Source organism: Felis catus, chromosome B1 (genome assembly GCF_018350175.1).
Source record: "Felis catus isolate Fca126 chromosome B1, F.catus_Fca126_mat1.0, whole genome shotgun sequence".
In the NCBI taxonomy this organism is placed as follows: Eukaryota; Metazoa; Chordata; class Mammalia; order Carnivora; family Felidae; genus Felis; species Felis catus.
In genome coordinates this window covers 125,769,952-125,786,051 of record NC_058371.1, presented here as the reverse complement: position 1 = coordinate 125,786,051, position 16,100 = coordinate 125,769,952, and the positions used below count along the sequence as shown (strand labels likewise).

The 16,100-nt window shown below is 39.8% G+C and overlaps 1 protein-coding gene and 1 long non-coding RNA gene across 3 annotated transcripts in view; one reads left to right on the top strand and one right to left on the bottom strand.

Annotated features, from left to right (window-relative positions):
• UNC5C (unc-5 netrin receptor C) overlaps positions 1 to 16,100 on the bottom strand; it is a 357,599-nt gene that overhangs the window by 71,481 nt on the left and 270,018 nt on the right. For both annotated transcript variants that reach the window (XM_019829187.3, XM_011281792.4), the window contains exons 5-6: positions 4,951 to 5,131; positions 1,204 to 1,371 (exon numbers count right to left, since the gene is read on the bottom strand). In XM_019829187.3, coding sequence (XP_019684746.1) covers positions 1,204 to 1,371; positions 4,951 to 5,131 — 349 coding nt within the window. The remainder of the gene's footprint in view (positions 1 to 1,203; positions 1,372 to 4,950; positions 5,132 to 16,100) is intronic.
• The window catches only part of LOC109499062, a 44,441-nt gene that overhangs the window by 9,624 nt on the left and 18,717 nt on the right, over positions 1 to 16,100 (top strand). The window lies entirely within an intron of this gene.

Below are 16,100 nucleotides of genomic sequence, written 5' to 3'. Positions count from 1 at the left end.
CACACACACACACACACACACACACACACACACACACACTTCTATCTCAACTGAAAATACTCAGTGCATTTTTAATTGTGGAAGTCAATATCTAGATAAAATATAAGAGACTACAAGGTAAATATTGAAATTTTAAACCTAGCTAAGTGTCAAGATTTGTTACATTAATAAAATCTCTCAAAGGATTCAGTATGGGATACTGTTTGGATATTTGAGAGTGGACACTTGGGAGTATAAAATATAGATTATATTTTTCTACAGTTCATTTCTACAACCCATCTCTGAGAAAGTTTCTTTAAGGGATGAATAAGACAAAAGGTAGGCAAAATAAAGGGACGTAAGGAGACTGTTTCTAAATCATGAAGGCACAAAAAAAATAATAAAAGACAAATAAATAATGAAATTGAAATATAACAGCTACCCAAGGAATGCACTAAATTCATGGATTATTTCAAAACAATTTTAGCTTAAATTTTCAATATATCATATAATTAAACATTTTAGTTGATTTTGGTTTTGATTTTGGCAATATGAACTTTAATTTGCCTAAGGATAAGAGCTGGTGACAACATGAGACAGCATCAGAAGATGGTCAGAAGCAGAGGGATGCAATCTTGCTATAGTTGCCACTGCAAATAACTCACAGAAATGCACAACCAACATGTACAGATAATAAAGAGCTGACTGCATTGTATTTTCAAAACCCATTAGCCCAGGTGTCACAAAGCTTTGTCTTCTTTTTAATTCATTCCAAATGTTTTATTTGCCCTTGCCCAGAAACTGACACCAAATATCAAATATCTCAGAATAAAACATATTCTGAATTTTCATTTCAATAATTTCCATGGCTGTCTAAAGATCAAGAGTTGTTATTCCTAAAATGTGTGGCTTTCAGGGCTCTCCAAATCCCTTGAATTATAGAATCTATAATCTTGGCTCTAGCAGTTTTGTCCAGTAATAGAGAGGGATTATGTCCGCAAGTGTTTAATCTCATGTTTTATTCTATTTTGCATGTTTGGCTAATAAAGTTAAATACTGTTTGGGAGAAAAATACTTGATTTCTCAGTAGTGTAAGCATTCAATGGTATGATGGATATAAATAACATTTATCACATATTCAGGTGAATAAGGCTTTGTTTATATCTCCTAAAACAATCCTAAAATGGGAGGATACATTTGGAACGCGAGCACTGTCTTATTTACCTGGGCATAAGGTGGTACAGGCTATTTTCTGCACACTCTGCCCTTCACAGAAGGCGCCACCATTGAGTGGTGCTGGGTTGGTGCAGGTCCTTGTGCGTTTCTGATACCCTCGTCCACAGCGGCTATTACACACAGACCACTCTGTCCAGGTGGACCAGCCACCATTTACTGGAAGAAGGTAAATATAAAATTGAATCATATGTGTGTTCATGCACACAGACACACAAACCATGGACAACACATAGACAAAAAGTCATCTGCTAAGTGACCATAAAACAATTTAAAATTTCAAAGATAGAAGAGACCTTGGGCATCATTTCATTCAGTTTTACTGCATAGCTGAGGAATCTAAGCATAGAGATAAATAAAATGAATTACCAAAATGTACTCACCTACTCAGAAGAGTATATAGAACCGTGTTCTCTTTTTCTTGGCTACTGTTCTTAAAAAAATACATTCCTCTTACCTAGTCAAGCTTTAAAAATTATTTTTGACAGCTTATCTCAAATAATAAATGTTTACATCCTTATGCCAAGGTTGCAGGTGGATCTGAAGCATGAGAGCTGAATAAAATCATGTAGCTTTTTCTTAATAGATGATTGATTATTTTGCTTTAGCACATGTAAACTTTACAGCCTTTTAAGGACTTTTGGTCAGTTTCATTAATGCGGTGAACCTCGTTAAAAAATAAAGTCTTATATTGCTAGATTTTAAACTAATTGAGTAGCCATTTGATTGAATTGGCATTTAGTTTATGTAATTGAAATGGACACCTATTCTGTGTGTAAAAGTTAATTATGGTGTTTGATGGAGAGTTCAGTGTATGATTATAAAACCTACATTCTACTGCTATGTTCACTATTTACCGCCGGAGATATCCCTGTAGAAAATACTCTAATATATTTTAGGACTTCCATTATGTGAGTTTAGAGTACATTATTGTAATTAAGCATTTTCTAACAAAAATTATTTGCTGGTAGTTAAAACCTGACATAACTAGTAGAAGTTAGAACCTGACATAACTAGAACTCCTGATCATAAAGAAAGTGCTAGACACTCAGGCAGCACACAGCTTATATGTGCATATCACATGCCCGACATCTTCTCTGCTAGAAACCTATGCAAGGCAATGGGAAAAATTATGAATCTGTTATACATACATACACAGACAAAAGAATTTTCATGGCAGAGTTATTTTTCTATAAAGATAAATAATTGTAAACAACTGTAATGTTCAACAATAGGAAAAGGGTAAATGTATGTTCATGTGACTGACATCTAGGCAGCCATTAAAAAATGGTGCTCTAGAAGTCTATTTAATAATACATGAATATTTGAACATCACGTTTTAAGTAAAACATATATTTATATCCCTTACTTAAAAAATCTTATCTATGCATAAAAATACCAGTAGTATGCATATCAATCTTTTTAAAAGCTATTTCTGGATGACAAGATGACAGGATTATTGGCATTTTCTTCTCTGACCTTTTCTGTGTTTCCTAAATTTTCTATAACAGATTATATATTTGCCATCTCAAAATGATACTAACAAAAATAAATATATACAACACACTCAAAAATGAACTACTCGTTAGATGTGTACGTTTTGCTGTAAACTTCTGGTGAGCCTAATCTATGAGCCTTGGACGACTTACTTTATGAGGCCATGAAAAGGACAAGCAGATGGTTGATAGGTTGTGTTTCAGTTTGTGTTCCAAAAAGCAACTTAACCTGCTCAGCTTTACAAAACCCAGTGTCATGGAATTGTCAGTGTAAACTGCTTACTAGCATACTGGCAAGCCAATATTTGGGGTTATAGTATCCATATACTGCTCTGGTAGGATTTTAATGAGAAACAAATAATGATAAGCTTCTAGAGAAAAAAAAAAGGAATGTGAAAGCCCTAGACTTATACCCTCATTTTACAGACAAGGACATGAGGGTTCCTAGCATCCTGGTCAAGTGGCCAACTGAAGGTCAGTTACTAGAACTAGTCCTAGAGCACAAGTCTCCTGACCCCTAGGGTCCAATGATGTTTTTTGAACTCAAAGTGCCTAAGTTCCATCTGTTTGATTCTTTCTAAAAACCATGTTCAGCTTGCATTTGTAGATATTGAAAGCATGTTATATATAGGGGAAGAGATCTGCATGTATATTAAACATCTATATAACACATAGAGAGGTAGTCCATCGCCATTAGTTATCTATCATTGCTACGTGCTGTGATGTGCTCCATTATCTTTTGCACTTTAATGCTGTTCATCAAGTTGTTCAGCCAGTTTAGAAAAAGACAAAAAGTAGGAATCCTTTCATTGTGACTGAAGAGAGGCAACTACCTACAATTTAACATAGCCATTATCTTGACGAGGAAATTAAATCTCAGAGTATCCAGAGGATTAAAAAATTGTATGTATCTGTCTTGGAATAAAAAGGAAAGATTTAAAGTGTCACAATATACAGCCTCTGGAGCCTCACGTGGTTTCTGTTTCTCCTAACTCCCCACAGCAGGAGGACATCCATCCAAATGGCAGTATCTACACTAAGTACCACGAGCCAGATACCTGCCCAGGGCAGCCCCTCCTTTGCAGTCACCCAGACACGAAGGTCCCTGGAATGTCCTTTCACACTGACGCAGCCCTGAAAAGCTTCCTTAAGTTCCAAGTGGTGGTGAGACACAGGCATCTCATTTAAGAGGGGGCATACCCTCAAAATACTTCCCAGGGTTGTTTGGTTTCCCTTGACACAATAAATCACCCAGAATATGAGGACCTACTGTCTGCCCAACACTGTGAGAAATACATAAATACACAGAGCAGTCTCTTGGTCTATAGTGGAGCTTGACACACAGCTGGGGAGATGAAACTCCTCATAAAATGACTGGAAGACAACTGAGTGCTATACCGCAAAGAGATAAAGGCATCAGACACTACGGCAAAATTGGGTGTGAAACTGTTGAGTATTTCTGGAGAAATATTAGGTCAAATTGGATATGAGCTGGACTAGAAAGGGCCAGAGAGCGGAAGGGAAGCTTCCCGAAGAAATCATTATGTTGAACTTGCTGTGTGGTTAGGATTAGGGCCACTGCATAGCAGTGCTCACCTTCACTCTAACTACCCGCCCTCCCCCCCCCCCCCAAGTGTGTAAAGCAAGTTCCAGGAAGTCAACGTTGTTCTCTGATGTATCTGGGGAACAGGTCAGCCACAATTTACCTGACTAAGCCAAAGCCCACAGAATTGTCAGCGGGCTGACTTAACCATCTTAACCATCTCCAAACTCACTCTAGATCTGGGTGGTCCAGGGTATGGAGGAGGGGGGCACGCTTAGATGGGTGAGCATCTTCTGGCTCTGGTGCAGGCACTCAGGTGGATTTCCTTCACTTTTCCATAAGCTGACTGACCAAGGGCTAGGAATTTCCAAGTCTGGTCTTTCTATGCCTATCAGGGAAGCAGTTAAACCTCACTGCTGAAGCTGCAAGCTGGCAATAGGGATTGGAAATGGGTGATGGGCACTGAGGAGGGCACTTGTTGGGATGAGCACTGGGTGTAGTATGTAAGCGATGAATCACGGGAATCTGCTCCCGACGTCAAGAGCACACTGTATACACCGTATGTTAGCTAACTTGACAATAAATTATGTTTAAAAAAAAAAAAAGAAAAGAGAAAGGGCCTCTCGCTTGATGGTTTAAATTAAAACGAGAAACTGTAGTTTGACATGGACTAGATTGAGACTCCACCAGCTCACTCACCGTAGACTATGACAGTTGCAGTCGTGCTTTTCCTCTTGGCAACAATGTTTTTGGCAACACAAGTATAGTTTGCAGTATCTGAGAGGCGGGCCTGCTTTATGATGAGGTTGTGATCAATAGTAATATAAAAATTCCGATCTTCAACCGGGTCAATTATGTCTTCATTTTTCAACCATTCCACCTAAAGATGCACAAGAGAAACAGGTAAGTACCCAGTACGGATCCCTCGATGGCTGTCTGTCCTAACCTGTGTTTTAGAATTTGTATGACATTGCTCTGTGCTATGAACTTCAGCAATCCGGGAGGAAGTAACTTTCTGAGGTCATGTGAGGTATCACTCACCTGCCAAACATGCTGATTCTGTCTGTACTACATTATTCTCAAATGTCAATGAACCAGTTGGGAAATACAATGTTCAAATTGTTTTCACTTTGCCCCGCAGGCAAGAACAGGGAATGTGCACTGCCAAGTTCAGAACCCAATCAAAAATAATAGGCTAAGCATTTCAAACGGGACTCAAACCTTTTGCTATTTGATTTGTTTACTCTTGGCAACTAACTTGCTGCTTTTCACAAAAGAATGTAAAGACTATTAAAAAAGCTCAAAAGGCATCTTCGACATCATGTAGCTCTAATAAACCAGCATTTGGATGATTTACGTGTAACCTTGCTGAAACATATGGATTGAATTTCCCCGAAAATGCACTTACTTTAAAATGGAGCAAACACATATTTGGAGATGCATTTAAGCCAAAATACTTGAGGAAGAAAAGGTTTTGTACCAACCTTCAATATAATCCAAAGAGCGTATACATCATACTCAAAGCTCTCCTTTTCTGTATCACTAACATCAAATCTTTGACTCATGGTTTGCTTCTGGGGAACCTGACCTAAGACATGACTGTTCAGAACTACTGGACTATTTTTTCCATGAAAATCACATCAGTTTAGCAAAAGCAATATTATGCTTACAGAATGAAAGGAGGGAGATATATCTGTATAAACTGTCCTTATGGAGGATGAACTATTCCTTGTTCTATAAATTGCTGCTGCTGCTGTTTTTGTTTTTTTCTATGCACAGGATTTTCCATAAAGCAAAACAACACTGATATTTGCCACCCTTAAACTTTTCTTTTGCATCCTTGTGGATATGGATACAAGTAATCTTTAGTGGTAGAGAGTCAATAGTGTTGCCATTTTCAAAATCTTAAAGAGTATCTCCAGCACCACAAGAGGTCTGGAAATTAATCTCTAAATCTGTCAGTGGGCTTGACTTTGCACAGCTCTAAATTACATCCAACAGAGGGACTCTAAAATAATGCTCCTCTAATCCTTAGGAAAGAGACCACAATTTAAAGGGAAAAACGTTTAAAAACCAACAACAATCCTGAAATAAACATTTGAGGATGTAGATAAGAGCAACTATTTGTGGTGATATAAATTTTGAAAGGGCAAAACCCTCTTGGTATTTATACTATGGTAGTGAGAAATAGAATCAAATCCATCTAAAACAGTGGAGTTTTAAAACATGCATTTTGTTTTCACATACAGAGACCACATTCAGTCAGGGCCATGCTTGGGTATATCTGATCTGAAACTCACACTCTTCTTGACTCGGATTTTCTCAAAATCTGGCCCTATGTGTGTGGTAGTTTGAGCTCACTAGAAGTGCAAGAGGGAAGGTAGCAAAATTCATATAATTATTAATTATCATTGATCATTGAAAGCAGACATTAACTTTCTAATCTAATCTTTATCTATGCCATTCTAGAGAAAGCTTTCCACTTATAGAAGGCACTGTTGGGATCCCCTGATTTGGTCTTGGATCCCTCCTGAGAGAGAGAGAGAGAGAGAGAAAGAGAGAGAGCATGCTCTTCATGCTTTTCTTCCAAGGACTCATAATTGCTACTCTTTCTTTGAAAGATGGCTCTGACATTCGTGGACTCTGAAAGTGCCTAGGGGTTCACAGCACCCCCCTCCCCCGCCCTGTCCCACAACCTCCACCTTAGCCATTGTCTCACAGATGTGGAAATATGCTTTGTGTCCAATTGGGGTCAGAATCTGAGCTGCTACCTTCCAGAGTTCCCCTGTGAAATTAGGCTGAAGCTGTCCCCTTGAGATGTTGCCCGCCATCTCTATACACACTTACTGGGCTTCATTTTCTCTCCTGGTGGCTCCACCCAGCTATAAGGTTCTCTCTTCTATGAATGCCCCATTAAAAAAAAAAAAAAAACCCTCTGCATTCAAATCTTGGTCTCATGGTTTGCTTCTGAAGATTCCAACTATTCTCACAGGAGAACCCATGACTGTTCAAAACTATGGTTTCTTCTGTTTAAATCACATCAGTTAACAATAGTGAGGTTACCCTGATCATAAGTGACATAAAGAGATCCCAAGGGATATTGCAAACTACTTGTATATTTGAAAGTTTATTACATGGAAGAAAAAGAGCAATCTGCACAGTTGACAAGATCTAAGAAGACTTCTGTGATTACTGGGTAAACCATCTTTACCTGCAAATATATCACTCTGCATTTTTCTCAAGTCTCTTGCCAGTGCTGGAACAGTGAGTATGACCTGGGTTTTGATGACCCCTGAGGAACCCCAGACATACTGGAGAGGCCCCCAGGGCCCTGTGGAGGTTACTGCCTTCCTCCCCAACTCTGGATTTAACCAGAGAAGCTCTGCTTTGATCTGTTTTCCTGTTTTCCATACTGGGCTCACTTGTAATGCCTAGTTTAAAGAAACAGAGAGTTCACTCCTGCTAGAAAATAGCTGTAGAAATGGAAAGGTGAGCCATGGGCTCCTCCGGCTTCCGGTACCTTGCCTACCCTCCTGTTCCCTACATTCCAGTACTCGCAGCTGCCACAATGTCCTGCTTTGAGACCACATCTCTACAGGAAGCTCAGGTCGTCATCACCTCCAGCACTGGAATCCTCATGCTGCCCTGCACATCCCCATCTCCCACCCTGAAAAAATATCGACCCCCTATCACGCTGCTTTGCAATGCAGAAGCAAAATTCTCCAAAATTTCAAACTCTGTTTAGATTATTTTCTCTACTTTTCTCTAACTAAAACTTAGCTCTTTATGATGCTTCTGTTTTGCTTTTTTTTTTTTTTTTTTCCTGGAGTTCTCTCAAGTGGTGGATATTTGATTTCCTAAACCCAGCACACACTGGGCCTGGGAATCAGAATGTGCCCTCCTTGTTCTGCACTGTCTTTTCTAGACCATTCTCTCCAAACACCATTGCTTTGAATTTCATGCCATCAGATTATGTCACCCACCTTCTATATTTTTTGTGGTCATTTAAAGACCTCTGGGCTCACAGTCATTTTATGCAGCACAATTTTTCTGTCACAATTTCTAATGATTTTAATAACCACAAACACTTTCAACATTTTGGCCTCTCAATTACATGACCCTCCTTCCTGCCACAGTCTTGGTCTCTAAGACACCCACACTTACAGGCCAGAGACTTTCAATCCTGGTTTCACTGTAGAGTAATTTGGACATTCATAATATATCAATTTTACATCCAATCCGGAGAAATTAAATCTGACCCAGAGCAACTCTGATTCTCTGGTCAAGACTGGTCTAGCATCTGTATTTTTGAGACTCCTCAAGGGGCTGTGATTTCCTGCTAGGGTTGAGGAATACCACTCTAGAAGATTGTCTTTCAGATGAAATCCCTGGACAAGAAGCACCCAGGTCACCTGGGAGGCTGACAGAAATGCAGAATCTCAGGTCTGCCTACCCAGACTTACTGAGTCAAAATGTGCATGTGAATAAGAAATTCAAGGATTCACATGCACATTAAAGTCAGAGAACCACTGGCCAGCTCTTGTCCTTACCACTGATTATTAACTGCAAGCCTTCTAAAACTCCAATGCAGTTTCTTTTACCATATTCTCCATTTTTCTGACTTATTCCCTCTCAGACTCCTATTTTGACAAACTTTCACTGGGCCCTACAACCTATCTTGGCTGTCATCCTTCTCACGTTCCCTCCTCTCTCTTCACCACTTTTAAATCAAACTGTTTACCTTACCAACAATCCCTTGCATTAGGAGCTCAGCTCTCCCACCCCTCTCCTTTTCTAAGGTGTTCACTTGGCCGCTCTTCCCGACACCACGTTCACAGACTTGCAGAGGAATATGGCCGCGCACAGCCACATTGAGTGGGCTCATCTGAAATTCATGATAACAGAACTCAAATGGGCCCTTAATTCTGCCAAAAAATCGTACTATATTTTCATCATCTGTTCACTGTCCCATCCTCCTAGACAGCTATTTCACACCTTCTCCACTCTCTTTAAACACCACCTCCCTCTCTATCCTCACTTTCAGCTGATGACCACGATTTCTACTTCACTGAAAAAAGTGACAAGCACGAGACAGCTTCCACAGCTCCCACTACTCACCACCCCACCCCTGTTCTGCACCCTCTCTCTTGTTACTGGGTCAGCTCTCTGTGTCCCACCTGTCACCTCTCATTTGTACTGTGCCTTCCATTCCCTCGTGCCTGGTCAAGGGCAGGCCCCAGCAATTCTCCTCTCTGTCTCTTAAATCATTAATATTCCCTCTACAGGAGCCATCTCCATCAGCATACAGACATACACTTGGACCCCTCCCCACTCGTTTCCGCCTGGAGTCACCCCATGTCTTTGCTCACCTTACAAAACGCCTTGGAATACTTGCTTATAATCACTCTCTTCATTTCCTGTCCTCTTCATCTCTGCTGTATCTATTCTAATGCGCATTCGCCTCTACCATTTTGCAGGTACTACTCTCTTCAAAGTCACCAATTACTTTCATTTTGTTAGAGACACTGGTGAGGTGACTCAGCAGCAGGTTTGACCCAAACCTGCTGGTTTCTCCCTCTTCCTCACTTGCTTTCTTGGCCAGGGCACTTTTCCTGGTTTTTGTCTTATCTCACTCCATCCCTCAGAGCTTCCTGGAGCGAAGGTCTGTTCCCTTGTGGAGGCTCTGTCCTTGGACCCCTTCTTTTTTTCTGTCTTCTATCCATATTCACTTCCTTGGTGAGCTCATCCAGTCTCATGCAGAGGTCTTCTAAATTTATCTCCAGTCTAGACCCTGGCCTTGAACTCCAGACTCATATATCCAAATGACTTCTTTCAACTGCACTGGGTTGTCTAATAACAACCTCCTGAACTGCACTTCCAACCCTGCTCCTCCCACAGCCTTGCCCATCTTAGTTCATGTCAACTCTATCCTTCCAGTTACCTAAACAAAGCCTCAGACTTGGCCTTGACTCCTCTCTACCTCTCTCTTTGCCCACTGGAAGTCAGGGCAGTGTATCGGGATCTGACCACTTCTTGTCCCCTCACCACCACCCTCTTCCAGTTCAAGCCTTCATCATTTCCTTCTTGGATTACTGCAACAATTTCCTGTCTTATCTTTGCTTTCCTTCTTGGCCATCAACATTCAATATTCAACACAGTAGAGTGAATGAGCCTGAAACCTTAAGTGGATCGTGCTACACCTCATCTCCAACCCTCCAAAGGCTCCTATCTTGCTTGCTGTCAAAACCAAAGTTCTTATAAAGACCCACTAGGCCCAGCATCACCAGGACCCCTGACCCCTCTGAGATCACCTTGTGCACTTTCTCTCTCTCTCATCTCTGTAGCACGCTGGCTCCTCTGCTAGTCCTCAAGCACATCAGTGGTACTCCTGCTTTGGGAATTTTGAGTCTGCTTGTCAATCTGCTTGAAATCACCTTTCCCTTCCCCAGGTATCTGCATAATATGTTCCCTTCTCTTATTTAGTTTTTCAGATGTCACCCTGTCAGTGAGTCATTTCCCGATCAACATTTTTAAAAAAGTTTTTAATGTTTATTTTTGAGAGAGAGAGAGAGAAAGAGAGACCGAGAGATACCACAGAGAGAGATATAGTGTGAGTAGGGGTGGGGGGGGGAGAGGGACAGAGAGAGAAGGAGATACAGAACTTGAAGCAGGTTCCAGGCTCTGAGCTGTCAGCACAGAGCCTGATGCAGGGCTTGAACTCAGACTGTGAGATCATGACCTGAGCCAAAGTTGGACACTTAACCGATGGAGCCACCCAGGTGCCTCTCCTGATCAACTTTTAAAACTGCGACATCTCTCTCTGTCTATACTCCCAATCTCTCACCCTCTTTTCTTTATTTTCTCCATGGCACTTCTCACCATTTCATACAGTCTCTATTTCATGTAGCAGTTGTCTCCTCCACCAGAACTTAAGTTCCACAAATTTTGATCTGATTTTTGATCACTGTTACATTCCTGTGGCCTTAAATGATATATAGTGGGTGCTTAGTTGCTATTTGCTGAATGTATGAACAACACTAACACATGTAGTGGGATCAAGTCTGTTATATACAGTTTTAGATCTCTATAGAGTGGAGAAACTAATCTTAAATATATTCAATGAGTGCCATTAAATTTTTTTAAGTTTATTTATTTTTATTTATTTATTTAGAGAGAGAGTGTGAGTGAGAAGGGGAGGGGCAGAGGGAGAGGGAGAGAGAGAATTCCAAGCAAGCTCCACACCGTTAGTGCAGAGCCTGAAGTGGGGCTTGAACTCATGAACCATGAGATCACAGCCTGAGCCAAAATCAAGAGTTGGACACTCAACTGACTGAGCCACCCAGATACCCATAAATGAGTGTCATTTTAAACATCCCTTCTAAGTAAGTTCTGTAGGGATTAAGAACACACGTTTCTCTTTCCTAAGGTGAAATCCTACACGGCTGTGCTGGCCTCCGAGCGAACTCACTGGAGAAGTCCTAAGATAGAAGAAGACCTCTAGAATTACGCTAGGAGACCCCCCAATGTCTCACTGTCGTTTATGAGTCTGGAAGTGTCCGGTGGCCAGTATGTTTTAACTAAAGTATCTTTGAAAGTAGCATGCTCCTCTAATCCACATTACACCTGTATGTCTGTTGCAGAATTAAAAGAGGGTGTTTGAGGAATTATTGCATACCTTCATCTAGGTGATCATAGTAAACCTGAGTCTAAAATACAACTTCCCAAGAACTTTAATTTTCAATGAACAAAAGGTAGTAGGCACCTTGTTTTTTCTCAAATGCATTCCACAAACACTGAGTACCAATGTACTAGGCATGGTGGCAAGTGCTGGGGGATAAAGGGACAAGTCAGATAAGTGTTTGCAATGTGTGAGAATAATTCTGTTTATCATGAAAGAGGCTGTCTGAGTCAGGAAGATATATCAATTAAATCTTTATAAATATACCTTTATATTAGCAAAATATATCCTTCTCATGAAGTGTCTCCAGAAGCCACCACCGCCAGATAAAGTGACGGTCTTCATCTGCAGTGATTTCACAGTGAGCCTCCTTACATAAACTGTATGTGAAATCCCAAGAAACAGTACAGAATCTCTGGTTGTGCTGAATTTTATTGTATTGAACAGTAATTAATTATATTGTTGCAATGCTATTTATTTGTAAGCTAATCTTGGTTAATTGGGAGTCAGTACTTGGGTCTGGCCTCTGAATTCTGTTCCTATCTTGCTCATTTCAATGTTTCTTGTTGATTTCACTCTGAGATGTGGCTTCCTCCCACCCCTCCCATTTAGCAAACCATCTGATTTATACATGGGAGAAGTCTTTCTGAGTTAGAAGTTATTTTTAGCTATGTATAAAACATTCAAGAAGAGAGAAAAATAGGTTGTAGTTCAGAAAACAATAAAAGGCTTTGCCCATAAACCATAACTTGTCTTCAGGGCTGCAGTGAGGCAAAGTAGTGTTTCTGTCCTTGTGACTCAGTAACTGCAGTCTTTTCAATAATTTGGGGCACATTTGAAGTCATCGACTCAAGGGTTTATAAAGAAATGGGAATTTATTAACAGGTAATAAAAATAGTTACAAGGCAATGTTAGGATGTCCTATTTGCATATTCTGTTATGTTTCGTGTTGATTAATGCCATTGTGTGCAATTGAAAATCTTACTTTAAGAATCAGTTTCTAAAGTACCAGCTGAGAGGGTTGCTCTCAAACCAGACTGCGTGGGTTCAAAATTGAACTGTCACTTCGTGTCTCTCTTAAGTTTCTTACCTTAGATGTGCCTCAGGGTCCTCATTTACAAGATGAGGATAATCCTTGAATGCATTCCACAAGGTTTATAAAGATCAAATGAGTTAATAGGGGCACCTGGGTGGCTCAGTTGGTTAGGCGTTCCACTCTGGATTTCAGCCCAGGTCATGATCCCATGGTTCGCGAGATCCAGCCCATGTCAGGCTCTGTGCTGACAACACGGGGAGCCTGCTTGGAATTATCTCTCTCCCCCTCTCTACCCCTCCCCTGCTCACGCGCCCGCACATGGTCGCTCACTTTCTCTCAAAATAAATAAATAAACTTATAAAAATGAGTTAATTACACAAATTACCTAGTGTCTGACGTACGGTAAATTCTTAAATTATTATTAATATCAATTAAGGATATACTTAAAGGAGATAGGACAAAACTCAAACTTCTCTAAAATAACAGCAGAGAAATGGTGTAAATTTAAAAACAAAAAAGAAAATATCTTCATGTCTGAATTCCTTTAGCTTTTTCTGACATTTTCTTTTTTATTGAGACAAAGTCAACTTACCATTAGATTACATCTCTTTAAGACTGTACTAGAAATATATAAATGATTAAGTATTAAATTGGCCAATCTAGTCTGTACGCTAAACCTAAATACATATTTCCATTTAAACCTTGTGAATCCATAACTCTAGAGATGTCATTAGCATGCATGTGCTTTAGAGAAAGTATAACATGGCATTTTAATCAGTCTGTGCAACTAGTATTTTCTAATTCTTTTAGATTAAAAGCAAATCATCACACTACATTAATGTTTTAAAGGTATAACAAGAACAGATTTTTGATAAAAGAAATTTTACCAAGATTAATTTGAGAAATACTCATTACTGTACTTAGTAATAAGGTATAAATCACAGGCAATTTATATATTACTTTTACCTAGACCCAGACCATCCACATGTTTATAGTTTTGGTTTTTCCTTTAAGTTTCCCAGTGCTGTTTCCCTGTTACTTCAAGTTAGTCATCATCACTCATTCTTTTTTTTTAAACATTCAAAATGTATGTCATTTGTTTTCAAGCCACAGTAACAGCTCAATATAGTACACGATATACAGAGAAAAGACAAAGAATAGTTTAACATCGGCTTTATGAAATTAAGTGGCTCCAGATAGACAACTAGGTTGGTTTCAAGTTTTTGTCTTAAATATTAATATTCTAAAAAAGTCAATTGATTCTTACAGAGTCTAAGGAAATAAATGATTTTTTTAGGCAAATGTTTATTTTATATGAACAATTTGGCCCTCGCAACGTGAAAAGAATTTCACACATGTCGACTTAATGAAATAGGCTTTTTTTGGCAACACTCTTATTTTTTCTCAGTACCCCATGATATTCATTCTATCCTCTCTTTTTAGTGATAAGATACGTTCTTGTTTTTGCTATCTGCACCTGTAAAGCCCCCAAATTTGAGTATGCGCTGAGAAATTCCAAGGTACCTATTTGTGTGTGTGTGTGTGTGTGTGTGTGTGTATGTGTGTGTGTGTGACGTGATGAATGGAAACACCCGAGTTACTCCAGGATCTGGGCCCGGGTTGGCCTCTCACTGGTGCTCTACAGGGAAACAGTGTGATCACAGAAAAGAGCCATCAGACCTAACCTCTCTATCATCGCTACCCTGCTCACTCTTCTGGGACCAAACACAGGTTCACTTTCAAAGCTAACACTGGGACTGGATGTAGTTTGATTTCAGGGGCATCAGGAAAGCATCCTTGCTCTCACCCAAATTTTTGGCAGTGTCTTGAAATGTCTTTAGGAAAGCTAGTTTGTAATCCCACCATTAGAAGGTTCTTTTTACATGCAAATGACCTGGGAAATAATACCTTGATCTAAACCATATAAAGTATTACAAAACTTGGCATATAAACCAAGGGAAAACTCTTTTCAGTTCAGATAAAGAAGAGTTTGAAGGCACGTGGATTTCAAACTGGAATTCAAGTAACCAGCAATATGCAAAATTTTCTATGGGGGTACACAAACAAAAACATGTTTAAGGGGATCTGTGTTTGTATCTTTTTTAAAAAAAGTTTATTTGAGAGAGAGGGCAGGGGCGAGGGAGAGGTGGGAAAGGGGCAGAGAAAAGGGAGAGACAGAGGGAATCCCAAGCAGGCTCTGCACTGTCAGTGCAGAGCCCAATGTGGGGCTGGAACTCATGGACCATGAGATCATCACCTGAGCAGAAACCAAGAGTTGGACATTTAACCAACTCAGCCACCCAAGCGGCCCTGTATTTGTATCTTTAACTTCCATATGCACTCCGTCCTGATACTCATTGTGCTGAAAACTTGTCTCCTGCTTTTCAAACCAAAGCCATCTCTTGCATCCCAATCTTACCATGATACATTGTTAGGGGTGTAAAAGCCTCCAGGGTGGCACAAGTTAAGTGCAAACTAGTTGGGAACATTAGTGTGGTATTTGAGAGAATAAGGGACTAAAATCACAGGGTAACAAATCCGTTTGCAAATCAGGTAATCACGATTCTTGGCATTCATCAAAATTGAAGGAAGGAGGACCTAATATGCCAGCTAATGGGTCACTGAACCTAATAGCTGATAATAGAACACTATCTGATTTAGTGTCTTTACTAGTTTAAAAGACTTTTGCAAATTAAGATTCAAGTTTAATAAACAAAAGGAACATCTGGTACAAAACGAAAGATCCTTTAAAATATTTTTAACGTGCACATTTTTACCCAACTGCATTCCATCAAATTCCATCCTAATGACACATTCTATGTGCACGCATTCATATGCCGTGACTCACCTGTGTTAAACCTAACTGAACACGCTGGGGTTTATTATTTTTTTAGGCAACACGGTCTGTGGCAAGGATGTTGAACAAAGTGAGATAGTTCTGTAAAGAGCAATCTTCATATTGTGAGATCTTGTTCAACATTCAACCAAGAAAAGAGAAACAAAAATAAGGTCATCTTACTCTAGGGAAAAATGTTAGCAAACAGGAAAACATGCAAGTTTCCCAGAAGGTGTTTGTATCACTTGCAAGACTATTCCCAACTCTGCCTTGCTGAATCCTGTGCTCAGAAGTGGCAC